The sequence below is a fragment of the Macrobrachium nipponense genome, chromosome 19 (assembly GCF_015104395.2).
Source record: "Macrobrachium nipponense isolate FS-2020 chromosome 19, ASM1510439v2, whole genome shotgun sequence".
NCBI lineage: Eukaryota > Metazoa > Arthropoda > Malacostraca > Decapoda > Palaemonidae > Macrobrachium > Macrobrachium nipponense.
Genome location: NC_061088.1, coordinates 35,063,896 through 35,080,849, shown reverse-complemented (window position 1 = coordinate 35,080,849; position 16,954 = coordinate 35,063,896). Strand labels below are relative to the sequence as shown.

Below are 16,954 nucleotides of genomic sequence, written 5' to 3'. Positions count from 1 at the left end.
GAAAGACCTAACCAGAATCTGGCGCTCACGAGCAAATGTCAGGTCCAGGGACAAATTATCCTCAGTCCCTCAGATTCTACGGAATCGTCTACGCCCTTGGGCAAAAGTCAAGAACTTGTCAATATCAGTACCCCTTCAGTTTCCTCCTCCGGGGATTACCATCCACACAGACGCTTCGTTAAGCGGTTGGGGAGGATATTCTCAGTTCAAGAAGGTTCAAGGAACTTGGTCACCCAGTTCCGTCAGCTTCACATAAACGTACTGGAAGCAATGGCGGTGTTCTTGACTCTAAAAAGGTTACGGTTTGTCCGCCAAAGAACTCCCATAAAGCTAGTCTTAGACAGCGCAGTGGTAGTCCATTGTATAAAACAGGGGAGGCTCCAAATCACGTCATCTAAATCATGTCATGGTAGCCATCTTCTCCCTGGCGGACAAGTTCAGTTGGCACCTCTCCTCCACCCATATAGCTGGAGTAAGAAACGTCATAGCAGATGCTCTATCCCGATCAGTTTCCTCTGGAGTCGGAACTGGTCACTGGACAACAGTTCGTTCCAGTGGATTCTTCAGAGAGTTCCAGGTCTGCAAGTGGATCTCTTCGCATCCCAAGCGAACCACAAACTCCCATGTTATGTGGCCCCCAACCTGGACCCTCTGGCCTATGCCACGGACGCCCTGGCCCTAGACTGGAACAACTGGGAGAAGATTTATGTCTTCCCTCCAGTGAATCTTCTCCTGAAGGTGCTGAACAAACTCAGGACGTTCAAGGGTCAAGTGGCTCTAGTAGCCCCAGACTGGCCGAAGAGCAATTGGTACCCTCTAATTCTGGAACTGGGTCTTCGTCCTCTTCGAATTCCCAATCCCAGGCTCTCCCAGTCAGTGCAAACGAAGACTGTGTTCGCTTCCTCAGGAATTCTCAAAACCCTAACTTTATGGATTTCATGAAGTTTGCAGCTAAAAGAGATGCGAATATTGATCCTCAAAATATTCTCTTCTTGGAATCTGATAAAAGAGATTCAACTTTGAGACAGTATGATGCTGCAGTCAAAAAGTTAGCAACCTTCCTGAGAGAATCAGATATAGAATCATGACAATCAATTCAGCTATATCCTTTTTCAGATCTTTATTTGAAAAAGGCTTAGCAGCTAGCACTATTACGACAAACAAGTCAGCCTTGAAAAAGATTTTTCAATTTGGTTTCAGCATAGACTTGACAGACTCCTACTTCTCGTCTATTCCCAAGGCTTGTGCTAGACTTAGACCTTCTGTAAGGCCTACGTCAGTATACATGGTTCTTAAATGATGTTCTAAAGCTGGCTTCAGAAACTGATAATGACACATGTTCATTTATAATGCTCTTAAGAAAAACTCTATTTTTATTAAGCTTGGCTTCAGGAGCTCGAATTTCAGAACTGTCGGCATTATCCAGGGATCCGGATCATGTTAAATTTCTTCCCACAGGGGAAGTGCTACTTTCTCCGGAACGTAGTTTTATAGCAAAGAATGAAGATCCTTTGATGAGGTGGGAACCATGGAAGGTTGTACCCCTTCCACAAGATATTTCTCTTTGCCCAGTATCGACCTTACGAGCCTTTCTGTCCAGGACCTCCTCATCCTCATCGGGTCCTCTCTTTAAGAGAGAAAAGGTGGTACTTTATCTATTAAAGGCATCAGGCAGCAGATCCTGTACTTTATTAAGCAAGCCAATCCTGACTCCTTCCCTAAAGCACATGATGTCAGGGCAGTAGCCACCTCAATTAACTATTTCCAACATATGAATTTCGATGAGTTGAAAAAATATACTGGATGGAAATCGGCGACAGTATTTAAGCGTCATTACTTAAAGTCCTTGGAAGCTCTGAAATTTTCAGCAGTTGCGGCGGGTAACATTAGTTTCCCCCGACTCTGCTTAATCTTTAGTAGAAGATCCAGTCCTCCTTTCTACCTATCTCGCCCAACAGTTCGTCTATACCTGCCATGTTCATCTACGTTTACCTTGAGTCTTAGCTTGCTCTTATGATGGTATAGTGGGTGCCCCTTATTTTTTTGCTAGGGTCACTCACAATTGATTGTATATAATGATCTCTTGGATGTGATCCCCTTATTTTTATGCTAGGGGACACATCGTATTTACAATGGTTACGGGTTTTGTATATTAAGTCATATACATTCCCTTTTTATGTTATTATTGAAGTTTGTTCTATTCAATTTATTGTTATAATTGCTTTGAGTCCTTTGTACTAATATCTTACACAGATACTGTTTTCGACACATATTCCATGTAAGCCCTGTATATGTGTTTTAATTTGTTAATTTTAAGAAATATTATTAGAGTTAAGTTAAATTTAAGTAATATTTCTATGTTTTGTTATCATTGTGTATATGGTAGATTCTATTAAGCCAAATTATATTTTCTTTTATTTTATGTTATCGTTTTATTTGAGACCCCTTTTGTCTATTTGATTTTATTCTTTTACAATCTTGTGCTATTTCTCTGGTACGATTTCGCGCAGCGACACGAACTGAGCCCAGAAAAGGGATTTTGACGTAAGGAAAAATCTATTTCTGGGCGATTGGTTTGTGTCGCCAGCGAAATCCCGCCCTGCCCATCCCATCGCTCAAGATTGTCTGCTAACTTCAGGATGGCCACCAGAGGCGCAGCAGTCGGCAGCATGGGATGGAGTAGTAGTAGTTGCTGCCCACTCTGTGGGTCGGCTCCCCTCTTGTGGGGATTTTGTAGTGGGAGATTTCTATTGGCAAGCGGTTCGTGGTAGTGGTCTCACTCGCCATAGTGTTCATACCGACACCCTCTTGGAGGGTGAGCGAGTCAGTTGTACTGACCTTTTCTTTATTTTATTTATTCTCTGGTATGTGTTAGTACATTTACCTTAGAAATAATGGATTAAAGGATATTTCGCTGGCGACACGAACCAATCGCCCAGAAATAGATTTTTCCTTACGTCAAAATCCCTTTAAAATTACTATTAGGTTCCTTACCTGCTAAGGTAGCTGACTTCGTAGGTCCTGCCTCTTAGCCTGCTAAACCTTAGTAGCTCTCAACTAGGATATGACCTGTTTGTTGAGAAAGCTAATAACAAGGGTCTGACAACTGGACATGACCAATTTGCTGACAGGAAACCCTGGCCCTCATTTACCACGGGCATTCATGCTAGGAAAGTTAGTCACCTGAACCACACACAATCACTATAACAAAAAACAACTACTTCATAAACTGAGAAGGCAATAACCTTCTCAGAACAACCATAAAACACTTTAACCTAATTAAAATAATAGCCTAGCATGTTAGTAGGTTATGGGGTGGAAACTCCTTTGCACAGTACTGTACCTGAGGATACGTACGGGCCCAACGTTTGACAATTATCAAAAGTTGTCTTAGCGTCTCTGAGGTAATGCGAGGCAAAGACTGAATTTGTCCTCCAAAACGTGGAGTCTATAATCTCCTTGAGGGCTAAGTTTTTTCTGAACGCCAATGATGTAGCTACGGCTCTCACTTCGTGAGCCTTAACCTTAAGCAAACCGAAGCTTTCTTCTTGGCAAAATAAATGTGCTTCTTTAATGACTTCTCTCATGAAAAAAGCCATAGCGTTTTTAGACATGGGTCTGGTAGGGTCTTTCACCAAACACCAGAGAGAACCTGAGGCTCCTCTAATGCTTTTTGTCCTTTCGACATAGTAACGTAAGGCTCTTACTGGGCAAAGAACCCTTTCCTGTTCTTGACCTACCAGATCAGCCAGTCCTGTAATCTCAAATGACCTTGGCCACGGATGTGAAGGATTTTCATTCTTGGCTAAGAATTCTTCCTGGAACGAACAAACTGCTTTCTCGTGCTTCCATCCTACTTGTTTGTTAATAGCTTGCAGCTCGCTAATCCTTTTAGCTGTAGCTAAGGCTACCAAGAATATAGTCTTCTTCGATAGCTCTCGTAAAGAAGCGCTGTCCATAGGTTCAAACCTATCTGTTTGTAAGTACTTGAGTACTACATCAAGATTCCAAGAAGGCGCTCTGCAATGTCACTCCTTCTTCGTATTAAAAGATCTGAGAAGATCTCTAAGATCTGCGTCATTGTACAGATCTAATCCTCTGTGCCTAAACACTGAAGATAACATACATTTGTAACCCTTAATGGTTTGATTTGCCAAACCCTCTTCCTTCTTCAGATACAGAAGGAAATCTGCAATTTGGGTCACAGAGGTACTGGATGAAGAAATCTTCCGATTCTTGCACCATTTACGGAAGTTCTCCCACTTCGACTGGTACACTTTGATAGTTGAAGCTCTTCGTGCTCTAGCAACTGCCTTTGCTGCTTCTCTAGAAAAACCCCTCGCTCTGACAAGTCTTTCGATAGTCTGAACGCAGTCAGACCCAGAGCGAGGGTGTTCTTGTGGAACCTGTCGAAGTGGGGTTGTTTGAGAAGATCTACTCTTGTGGGTAGACTTCTCGGAGAATCCACTGTCCATTCCAGTACCTCTGTGAACCAAGTTTGGGCCGGCCAGTATGGAGCTATGAGCGTAAGCCTTGTTCCTTGACTTTCCCTGAATTTCTTCATTACCCTTCCTAAAATCTTGAATGGCGGAAAGGCGTACGCGTCTAGCCCCGTCCAGTCTAGTAGGAAGGCATCTACTGCGACTGCAAGAGGGTCCGGGACTGGAGAACAGTAGTTCGGTAACCTCTTCGTCGCTGCGGTAGCGAAAAGATCCACCACTGGGCTGCCCCAAAGATTCCACAGCCTCTGGCATACTTCCTGATGCAAGATCCACTCCGTCGAAAGCACTTGTCCCTCCCTGCTCAACAGGTCCGCTCTCACATTCTTCTCCCCTTGAATGAACCTGGTGAGCAGGGCGACGTTCTCGCTCTCTGCCCACAGCAGAATCTCCTTCGCCAGATTGCAAAGAGTAAACGAGTGGGTCCCTCCTTGTTTGCGTACGTATGCCAGAGCTGTGGTATTGTCCGCGTTGATCTGCACCACCTTGCCGCTGATCCACATTCTGAACGCTTTCAGAGCCAAGAAAATCGCCATCAGTTCCTTCCTGTTTATGTGCCACGCTTTTTGCTCCTTGTTCCAAATGCCTGACTTCTCTCGAGGGCGAAGCGTCGCTCCCCAGCCTGCGTCTGACGCGTCGGAAAATAATATCAGGTCTGGGTTCTTCTGCTGGAGCGACGTACCCTCTGCTAACCTTCCCGGGGCTAGCCACCACTTCAATTCCTCCTTTATTTCTAAAGGAATTGGAAACAGGAAGGAATCTGGTTGCGATCTTCTTGGCCAGACTTCGTTCAGGAAGAACTGTAAGGGCCTCATGTGAAGTCTTCCTAGAGAAACAAACCGCTCTAGCGAAGAGAGTGTCCCCAGTAAGCTCATCCAATCTCTTGCCGAGCATTGGTGTTTCTCTAGGAATTCTTGCACTTTCCGAAGGCACAAGGTCTGCCTTTCGGGGGACGGAAAAGCCCAAAAAGTCACTGAAGATATCAGAATCCCCAAATAAACTAGCTCCTGTGTGGGGATCAGATGTGACTTTTTCAGGTTCACCATCAGACCCAACTGCTTTGTTGTCCTGGATCATGAATCTTAAATATTTTCTGGACCTTGGATGAATCGGAATATGAAAATACGCATCCTGAAGGTCCAGCGTCACCATCCAGTCCCCCGGACGTACCGCTGCCAGTACTGAATCGTTTGTCTCCATCGTAAACATGGTCTTTTCTACGAACAAGTTTAGATGACTTACGTCCAATACTGGCCTCCAACCTCCTGACGACTTCGGTACCAGAAAAAGCCGGTTGTAAAATCCTGGGGACTCGTGATCCAAAACAGGTTCTATTGCCCCTTTCTCCAACATGCTGACAACTTGATGCAAAAGAGCCTCTCTCTTCTCTAAATCGATGTAATGAGCCCCTAGGGCTCTCGGGGTTGTAGCGAGAGGTGGTTTCTTTAGGAAAGGTATCTTGTAACCTTCCTTCGCTACACTTACGGACCAAGGATCCGCTCCCCTGCTTTGCCAGACCTCCCAGAAGTCTAAAAGTCTGGCCCCAACACACGTCTGGAGGACTTCGAACTCATTGCTTTGTTGAGGTTTTCGAACCTCTCTTGGAAGGAACTCTTTTACCTCTAAAGGCTGGTCGGGAAAAAGTCTTACCCCGAAAGGGCTGCTGTGTTGTCCTTGAGTCTTTCGGTGTCTTCTTTACCACCTTTGTCGGCAAATACTTCCTCACTGAAGAAGTCAGTAGGTCTTGGGTAGCCTTCTGAGTAAGGGAAAGCGCGATATCTTTAATAATTTCCGATGGGAAAAGTTGTCCTGAAAGTGGGGAGAACATCAACTCCGACTTTTGCGCATTCGAGACTCCCTTAGCAGTGAACGAGCACAACAGAGACCTTTTCTTCAGCACCCCTGCCGTAAAAAGTGAAGAAAGTTCATTAGCTCCATCCCTCAAGGCTTTGTCCATACAGGACATAATGCTTCTGGGTAAATCCAAACTCGAAGTTTCTTCCATCTCTAGGGTACGAGCCAAAGCCCCCAACGACCAATCGAGGAAGTTAAACACTTCAAAAGTTCGATAAATGCCCTTCAGCAAATGATCGAACTCAGATGAAGTCCACCCACACCTTGGGCTGCGGTTGTAGGGCATAAGCCTACGGGCAGCTGTCCCACGATATTAGAAAAGTCCCCCTGGGAGGAGGCAGGAACTCCCAGGCCAAGACTTTCCCCCGTAGCGTACCATACACCAGACTTCGAAGCCAACTTGGCCAGAGGGAAAGCGAATGAAGTCTTCCCCGCTTCTCTCTTCTCCTTCAGCCATTCATTGATACGTTGAAGGGCTTTCTTAGCTGTGATCGACAGCGTCATTTTCAAGAAAGAAGATTTCTTGGGTGCTTTTGTCTTTGAGAATTGAGACAAAGGAGATAACGGAGCCGACGGTTGAAAATCTCCTTCAAACAAGGAAAGAAGGCACTCAGTTAGCTTCTTGTAATCCGAAGAAGGCGTTTCCACATTCTTGTCCTCTTCCGAAAAAACTAAGTCTTCTTCATGAGAAGAAATATCCTGGAATTCCAGATCCTGATGAAAGTCCAATGAGGGATCCATTTCCAAAGCTTGCTTGGACAGCGAATGAGAAACTGTCTCATTAGGAAACCCTTCTCCTTCTTGTCGGGAAGAAGAAGGTTCAGTGTGCTGCCGCCTGCGTCCTGCGTCCACTGCAATAGATGCGTCCACCATGCGTCCATCACTCTTCCTCTTGCGTCCTGCGTCCTGTGGTGTCGGAGAAACGTCCCTCCTATAGCACACACTGCGTCCTGGCTTGTGAGATAATGCTGCCTGAGAAAGGGGAGGCAGCGGCTTGTCCTGCGTCCTCTTGGAGGACTTAACTGGAAGAGAAGCGTCCTTACGTCTAGCCGAAGGTTGATCGGGCCTGTCCCAGGGTTTAACCAGGACTGCTAATCTCTCCTGCATATCTCGCAAAACTTCCTTAGTCTCTGCTTCCTGACGAGAATCATGAGGATGAGGCGGAGGAGAACAAGGACGCATAGGGCTGAAACGCAGAGGCGAGCGATCCTGACGTCTACGAAGTGGAGGTTCTCGAAGAGGAGAATAACCGCTCATCGCACGGTTAGCCACATCAAAAGGACGAGAAACCCTCTTCCTCTTGATAGGGATTGCGTCCTCATCTTCCGACGAAAAAATCTCGGGGCTACTCAAACCCTCTTGCTCGTAAACCCTTTCATCCTGGGACAAGGTCGGCATGTACGATCTCTTGAGAGGACGCGATTCTTCCAAAAAGCGTCTATCTCTCCTGCATTTCCTTCCTGAAGCAGAATTGTCAGAAGAATAAAAGCACTTCCCAGTAACGCCTTTTCTCTGGCGTACTGCTGCAGCCTGGGACGCAACAACAGGACTGCCTGAAGGGACGACTGATCGTGAGCTAACCCCTCTCACCTCCCTTCGACTGTCGACATGCCTTCTCCCTTGGGTCTGGGAGCTTGACAGAGGTCTAGGTCTAGGAGCACGAGAGGGACGATCAGGCGCCCCCTCCACAACACTGTCACCAACATTAAACACTTCCACTTTATCCGTTAATCGCTTGATCTGATCCCCCATGGAAGCAAGGGCAGCGAACACTTTCACAATTTGCGGATCAGTAGTGTCCTCAGATACAGCAACGGGCGCAGGAGAAACCTGAGGGGAAGGTGCTACTAAATCTACATGTGAATGAGCTGGAGAAGACACAGACACAGATTCATTCAAAGGTTTACCCGAAGATCCAGATCTCTCACTTCTAGACACTGATCTTCTCACCCGATCTTTTTCCAGGCTTTCCACATACTTAACAAGAGCCTTCCACTCTTTCTCATTTAGACTCTCACATTCATTGCACCTATTCTCCCACGTACATACAAACTCTCGACACTTCTTACACACAGTATGGGGATCTACCGATAATTTCGGCAGTCTCACTTTACACCCTTCTTTCACACAAACTCTAAACATACTACCTGAATCAGACATACTAACGAAATAACAATTGCGATTGCCAAGCTAACTTTCCAAATACAATACCAATATCCAAACATCAAAAAGTCAGTCAACGAGCAGGAAATTTGATCAGAGAACCTTCAACGATGTTGCCGGTTCGGCTGGCAGAGAAAATCTGACGAAAATGGGAATGGTTCCGAGCACCAGCGCCACGGGAACGGGGTGGCGATCACCTGAACTACCAGTGTACTAGCGGTTGCCGCGAGTTTTGAAATTCTGCCAGTGCAACAAGAGGATAAGCTATATATATACCTGCCAGGTAAGTGTCATGCATAAAAAAATATTTTATAATAAAATAAGATTTTATATATACGTACTTACCAAATAGCTACATAGCTATCAGTTTCTATTTTACATAGCTCAAAATTTTAAAATTACTGTAGTGCTCTTTTGTTTTGGGTGTGGACAGTATGCCCCACCTACTAACGGTAAAGAAAAGGTATAACACATGAGCCAGCAACACCTCTACGGAAGAAGGTCCGTCACCTCGCCTGCAGAAGAAAAAGTCTGGTGGGGGGGGTTCCTCCTCGCTCCCAAGGACAACCTTTGAAGCGAGCAAGGACCCTAAGAGGAGCATTCCCCAGGTCCCCAGCAGAAAGACCCCTTTCCCCTTCTCCCTTCAACTTGTCGGAGGTGGAAGTGGAGAGAGAGGCCTCCCCTGAAGGGTTGGCATTGAGTACAGGACGGTTGCCGGGAGAGGGGCAGGAAGACGAAGGATTAGCTATGTTTGGAGTAATTGGGGCGTACTACCCCCCATCAAGGGTTTAAGCTTCCTACCATATCTCCTCCTCCTGGCAAACTTCCACCACTGGGATGTGGACCAAAGGGAACACTCCACACACACACACGCACACACACACACACATGCACACACGCACGCATGCACACAAACACACACACACACATCACTTCACCATCACACCCATGCCCTCGGCAGGAAGCAGAAAGAAAGTGAGAGTCTACATCCAATTAAGCACAGATTTTCCTGCACTTCTTGCCATCTACCCCGGGGCGACGTCAGCTGTGCTACACAACCATTTATTTGATAGAAAACAAGGAAAAAATCCCACCAGGTTAGAAGAATTGAAGAAAACAGTGAACAACAGTTGAGTAGAGAGCGGTGACAACACATCTTTCCATGCCAACGGCCAAAAGCAAATGGGAATTTTTTCGTCCGGTCAGAGCGAATACTAATGACCAAACTGATAATTAACTGCTGAACCGCCTTGTTTGAAGATTTTAGCAGCTGTGTCGAAGCTACACTTCAAGCATTTCCTATTGTAAAGGACTGCTGGTTTGTATATCATGTATGAACAAACGAGTCTTGTTCAGTATCTAAGCTTTTGTCTTCATAAAGTTTACCTTTATTATATCTTTCTTTTCCAAAAACATACAAAGCTGAAAAATCCACGAATAGGTGAGTCCACGAATCTGGAGAATGCAAATACAGGGGGTCAACTGTACTTTACATACCTTAGGATTCTGATGGCTGACAAACATGTTTGATGGGTACTACTAGCAGAGTAGTCACTTAAACGTCCCATAATGACACGCCACAAGCGATTACAGTGGTCCTCACTTAGCCCAACAGGGGTGAACTGTTTTTCATACTGGGGAAATAAAACATCACAAAAATCTAAAATGGACATTACTGTTTAACAAATAACTATTAACCTAATGACATGGTTAAAAAGTTTCTTTTTAAACTAATATTAAGCAAGATAATTCTATAGAAATAAAACGTAAATAATAAAAGTAACAGTATTCTTACAGACAAACCACTGTTCTAACTATGACTTCTGAATACAAGACTTAATCAAGCCATAAATAGAAAAAACTGCTCACCGAGTGGTGCACACAAATGAAAACTTCAACTTTAAACTGACGACTATGATGGTGGGAACTAAGCCTTTACTTCTCCAACTGAAGACCAAATATTTCAAAAACCATAAAAAAAAGAAAAAGAAAAAAAATTGTGGCTACTGGTGCAACATGTCCAATAGAAAATACATATTTCCAATATGAGATGGATGCATTCACCTTTTCAATCATCGGGGTAAATGAGAAACTACAGTACATTTAAATCTGAACTAGTATTCCATGGTATTCTAACCTTGTAGAGAATTATCTTAACCATCTAATGAGTTTAGAAAATGGCCTTGCAGCATCAAGGAGGCTGACAGGCCAATGAGGAAAACCATTTCAAACAGACATGATCATCAAGAGCTGCAACTTCAAAATGTCAGAACCAATCCATCGAAACAAAATCATGTGGAGCTGGAACTAAAAACATTGCAGTAATTTTGCTTCAGCTTTCTGCTGGAACTTGGTCCAGCCAAAGGATTTTGAAATTCCCATTTACTGCTTCATCTATCCTTAAATCACAGAGAATGGTTCTTCACAATGAATTTTGAAATGCACACACAAAAAAGGATGTGATTTGTACTCATTCATGCAAAGTCTACATCCCCCATTGGAGAGGTAGTGTTGTCAGTGCATCTCATGTGGTGCACTGCAGGCATTACTCAATGGTGTTTGCAGCATCCTTTCAGCCCCTCGCTACACTCACTTTTAACTCTTCACTTTCCCTCCATTCCTGCTCCCTTTCTTCAATATTTTTGTCCAACCTCTCAAACTATTCTTTGTGAAACAATTAGGTTTTCTCCCAGATCCACCTTCAGAGCCTTTTCCTTCATTTCCTTTATGTTCTGGATCTTTTTTGTTATCTAGCAACTCTAACTCCCTCTTTTCACTTTTGTAAGTGCTGAATGGGTCAAAGTCCCCAGTATACTTGGTTTGACAGCCTAAATTTCTTTAAAGCCTAAGGCTTCATTCTACTTATTGCCGCCATGTCCATAAAAAACAGAGGGGATGATGGAGGTCTCTGATTTAGTAACTACTTGGTCAGTATATTTATAAAACCTAATTTTATTACAGTTAAGTAATTACTTAACTGTATCCCACATTGCAAGAGGTTGGGGTGAATGGATGCATACCAGACCCCGGCCAAATATCTAGAATCTGCGAATACATACGTAGTTGAAACCCCTTTAAAAACGCCTAAAACTGCCTATTTTGTAAGTTAAAACTCAAGAAAAATCCACTTAAAATGTTTACATGTATCTGTTTTTTTTAATAGTTTTATCACAAAGTGCACTTTACGATGAAATTGATAAGAAAAAACTGTAATTTGTGGATATTTCTCATAAAAAATACAGCAAATATGCGAATTTCCTGCAAATAAGTGGTAGATATATTACGAGGCCATGTATCTAGAGGGCGTAAATACGAAGGGTCACTGTCTTCTAAATCAAATGCATTAAGAATGTTATATGAATGTTATAACTTTAACTAGAAGGAGTCGGTAACACATATAGTGCTTGTCACTTCCTTACCTGGTACGACAGCTACAGCAATACACTACTGCCTCTGGTGGTGCTCATCAATGGGAATCTTGCAACAGAGAATATGCTTGATCGCTGACAAGACGTAATAGTACAGAAAAATTTATGACTTTGCCCTGGGCACAGTACCATAACAACAACAACACCAAAGAACAAACCTATCACCACTCAACACACTATGAAAAACCACTAACCAACCAATGAACTGGTGGGTCCTCCAGGTACCAGGTTATGGAGAAGTTATGGGAGTTCCATTTGACAATGTCCTTGAGGATTGTTGTTGTGAAAAGAGAGATGAGAGGAGGAGAGACCGAAATGACGACGAGAGAGAGAGAGAGAGAGAGAGAGAGAGAGAGAGAGAGAGAGTTTCATGGTTTGTATTACTGTTGAGATCCTGTAGTATGTATTTGTGTTTTGCTTTTCCATGAGACCTTACCTTACAGACCTTACAGTTTGTTCGGGTTGCCCCAGGTTCCTCAGTGTGAGGCACCTCTAATGTCTACCAGAGAGTTGCTAGTACATCTTCCAGTATATTTTGTATCTTCCAATCTTGGATGGTCTGGGATGCAGTTTAGATATTTGTCGAGTTTATTCTTAAACACATCTACGCTCACTCCTGATATATTCCTCAGATGAGCTGGCAACGCATTGAATAGACGCTGCATTAGCGATGCTGGTGCATAGTGGATTAATGTCCTGTGTGCTTTCCTTATTTTTCCTGGTATAGTTTTGGGCACTATTAATCTACCTCTGCTTGCTCTTTCTGATATTTTTAGTTCCATGATGTTTTCTGCTATTCCTTTTATCTGTTTCCATGCCTGAATTATCATGTAGCGTTCTCTTCTCCTTTCTGGACTATATAATTTTAAGGATTGTAGTCTTTCCCAGTAGTCAAGGTCCTTAACTTCTTCTATTCTAGCTGTAAAGGACCTTTGTACACTCTCTATTTGTGCAATATCCTTTTGATAGTGTGGGTACCATATCATATTGCAATATTCAAGTGGACTACAAACATGTTTTATAAAGCATTATCATGTGTTCAGCTTTTCTTGTTTTGAAGTGCCGTAACAACATTCCCATTTTTGCTTTACATTTTGCCAATAGAATTGCTATTTGATCATTGCATAACATGTTCCTATTCATCATCACACCAAGGTCTTTAACTGCTTCCTTATTTGTGATTGTCTCATTATTAGGTCCCCTATATGCATATAGCTTTCCTTCTCTGTCTCCATAATTTATTGATTCAAATTTATCAGAGTTAAATACCATCCTATTTACCTCTGCCCAATCATATACTTTGTTAAGGTCTCTTTGTAGAGCTTCACTCACAAGAATAATTTCTCTACTTATTCTTGTGTCATCAGCGAAACTACTCACTACCGAATCCTTAATATTACTGTCTATGTCTTCAATCATAATAACAAACAGTATTGCAGCTAACACCGTACCTTGTGGCACACCGGATATTACCTTGGCTTCATCCGATTTCTCATCGTTTGCAATAATATCTGTTTTCTGTTGTGTAAAAATTCTTTTAACCATCTTCCTACTTTATCCACGATATTGTGTTTTCTAATTTTCTTTGCTAATATATTATGGTCTACCTTGTCAAAAGCTTTTGCAAAGTCTAGATAAACCACATCTGTTTCATTTCCGCTTTTCATATTTTTGCATATGTTCTCACGGTGGACTAACAGTTGGGTTTGTGTACTTTTTCCGGGTACAAAACCATGTTGTCCTATATTAAACAAATTATTTTTTATTAAATGTTTCATAATATTTTTCTTCATTACCTTTCATACACTTTCATAATATGTGATGTTAGACTCACAGGCCTATAATTACTTGCCTCTAGTCTTGATCCACTTTTGAAAGTAGGGGTAATATATGCTAATTTGTGCTCATCATAAATCTTGCCTGTATCTACACTTTGTCTTAATAATATTGCAAGTGGCTTTGCGATAGAATGAACTACTTTCTTTAACAAAATAGCAGGAACTCCGTCAGCTAAATATTCACTATTTTCGTCCCTTACTTCTTTATCATTATCTTCATTATCTATTCTAGGGGTAAATTCTCTCTTATATCGTTCTGCCAGTATGTTGCAAATTTCCTTTTTTCCCTTCGTTAATCGCCCTTCAATTCTTAGAGGGCCTATTTCTATTCTTCTTTTATTCATCTTTTTCGCGTATGAGTATAATAGTTTGGGGTTTTGCTTGATATTTATTAGGGTTTTTTCTTCCAAGTCCCGTTTTTTATTTTCTTTTGATTGTATAATCTTTTGTTCTATCTTACTTTTTATTTCGATAACTTTCTATCTTACTTTTTATTTCTATAACTTTCCATGCATTTTTTTCTTTTGCAAGACCTTTTTTCCACTTTGATTTTCTGGAACAAGATCCTTCTGTCTCTTGGTATGCATGACTGATGTTTACTTTTCTTCTTTGGTATATATTTATCCACTATTTTCTCTAATATCTTATATAATATCTCCGTATTAACCCTTATGTCATCACTTACGAAAATGTTATCCCAATCTTTGTTTAATTCTTCATTTATTTCTGACCATTTTATATTTTTACTGTAGAAGTTGTATTTTCCATATCCTTCCCACTTTTTCATTTCTTGCTTATCTCTGTTTTCACTTGCTTTGGAATGGACTGTTAATTCTATGACATTATGGTCTGAAATACTCGCATTATAAACTATTATTTCTTTAACATAATTCATCTCGTTCACAAATACTAGGTCTAAAGTATTTTCCTTTCTGGTTGGCAGGTGATTTATTTGTTGAATGTTGTATTCTAGTAGCATATCTAATAGCTTTTCGAATTGCCTCTTATCTTCTGCACTACTATTACTCTCTTTTTTATATGTATAAGTACAACCACAATCTCCAATTCGTTCTTTCCAGTCTATGAAAGGAAAGTTGAAGTCTTCAGATAGGAGAATAGTCCAGTCCTTGTGATTTCTACATATATCATCCAATTTTTCTATTATTAAGTCAAACTCTTTAGTATTAGGAGGTCTATATATTACTATGTTCATTAATTTTTCAGATTCAAACTCTACCGCTATTAGTTCACATTCTGAGTTACTATATTTCTCATATATTTTTCCTTGTTTTTTTGTCTTTCCCATATATTGCGGTTCCCCCTTGACTCCTATTTTTTCTATCTGATCTATAAGTTTGGAACCCTTTTATTTGATCATCATTCCCAGTCTCTTGGGAATACCAGGTTTCACTTATATTCATTATATCTATTTTCTTTTCAATTTGGGTTAGTTCTTCTAAGTACTCTATTTTTCATTTTGAGTTACTCGTAACTAAACCCTGCGCATTCATCACTATGATGGTTTGCATGTTTTCTCCTTCATTTAATATTGGTAATAATAAGGATTTTCCCATGTCTCTTTCCTGTTCTGGTATGTTGTTCTTTTTTTCATTTCCAGAAATTCTGACATTAAAAAATCCAATTTTTCCATAATATTTGATCTTCCTTCATCATAATTATTCATTTTGTGTCTGAATCTGCAATTTTCTCCGTATCTGCAGTATCCTCTTGCATAATAAATACAGTTATTATCTCTTGAGTAGAATCTTGGAGCTGATGCTTTGAAATTTTTTGCTGACATCTCTGCATATCTCGTTGATGGCTTGCTTTTTTCTTTTACCTGATATTCTTTATTCCTTTCTTTATTTGTTTCTTTCTTATTTTGGATTTTATTACTTGATTGATTATTTATTTGATTATGATTCATGGCTACAGGGTGCATATATTTACATTTTTTGTCGAACTTACATCCTTTTCCTTCTTTTAGGTTTTTGCATATTTTTGGATGCAGATCTCTGCAATCATCCTCATAGCCATCTAGGTATGCACATTTACCATATATTTCATAGTTGTGACATACCTTAGGATGTTTGTAGTAACATCTTTCTCCAAATCTGCAATTCCCTCTTTTCAAAAGGTTGCAGACTTTGTCTTTTTTGTCTATTTTTTCCTCTTTCCCTTCATTGTGTAGATCTGGGTAGAGCCTCTTCGGGATTTTCTTTTGTGTTGTCATATTGTAATTTATTTCTTCATAAGTATGCTGCTTTATTGCCTCATATGTAGTATCAATGAGTATCTCTGCATCCATACTTTTATCTTGTTCTTTGTTTTCCTTATTTTCTTCTGTCATTTCAGTTTTGTTTACTTCTCTTCCATTTTCCTCTTCTTCTTCTTCCTCTTCCTCTTCTTCTTCATCCTCAACTATTTGTACATTCAATCTTGATTTAATAACATTGTCTATCCATGATAGACATGTTGAGCAAAATATTCTTGTATCTTTTCTCATATCTTGCATTACCTCAGCACATTGTGGATGGGTTGGAATGTTGCATGCAGCACATTTTCTGATTAGGTTTTGTGGATTAACTATGCTATACCACACCTTACACAGTTTGCATGCTTTTGGCATTCTTTTTCCTAATGCATCAATTAGGATATTCACAAGGTTCACCTTATTCATATTCTTTGTCGGAATACTATGTTGGTTTATGTATATTTTCTTTATGAGTCTCTTGACCACTTGGATTTTATTTGGAACTTCTTCAATTATTTTCAAGATGTCTTCAGTAGATTTGTTCCAGTTTGAAGGATTATATCCTTCTAATATATCTATGAGAGAGAGAGAGAGAGAGAGAGAGAGAGAGAGAGAGAGAGAGAGAGAGAGAGAGAGAGAGAGAGAGAGAGAGAGAGAGAGAGATGGTTAACGATTGAATTGGCTGTTGGTGAGTTCTAGGTTGTCCGCTGGTGCGGTTGGAGTTAGTTATGATCAGAGTTTTGAGTGAGTCTTTAGTCAGAGCCTGTGATGGTCAGTAGTGTCGGCAGTGGTCTGTGAAGAGTACTGAAGGCATTGGTGGTCAGTCAAATTGTGGCTTATAGATTAGTTGTGCTTGTAAGTTTCTGTTGAGTTATATGTGAGTTGTTATAGTTGAGGGTTGTTGTTGGGGAGCTATTA

At 41.3% G+C, this 16,954-nt stretch overlaps 1 protein-coding gene across 2 annotated transcripts in view; it reads right to left on the bottom strand.

Annotated features, from left to right (window-relative positions):
• The window catches only part of LOC135216093 (synembryn-A-like), a 108,359-nt gene that overhangs the window by 75,159 nt on the left and 16,246 nt on the right, over positions 1–16,954 (bottom strand). For both annotated transcript variants that reach the window (XM_064251116.1, XM_064251124.1), the window contains exon 2: positions 10,014–10,150. In XM_064251116.1, the coding sequence (XP_064107186.1) occupies positions 10,014–10,150 (137 nt within the window). The remainder of the gene's footprint in view (positions 1–10,013; positions 10,151–16,954) is intronic.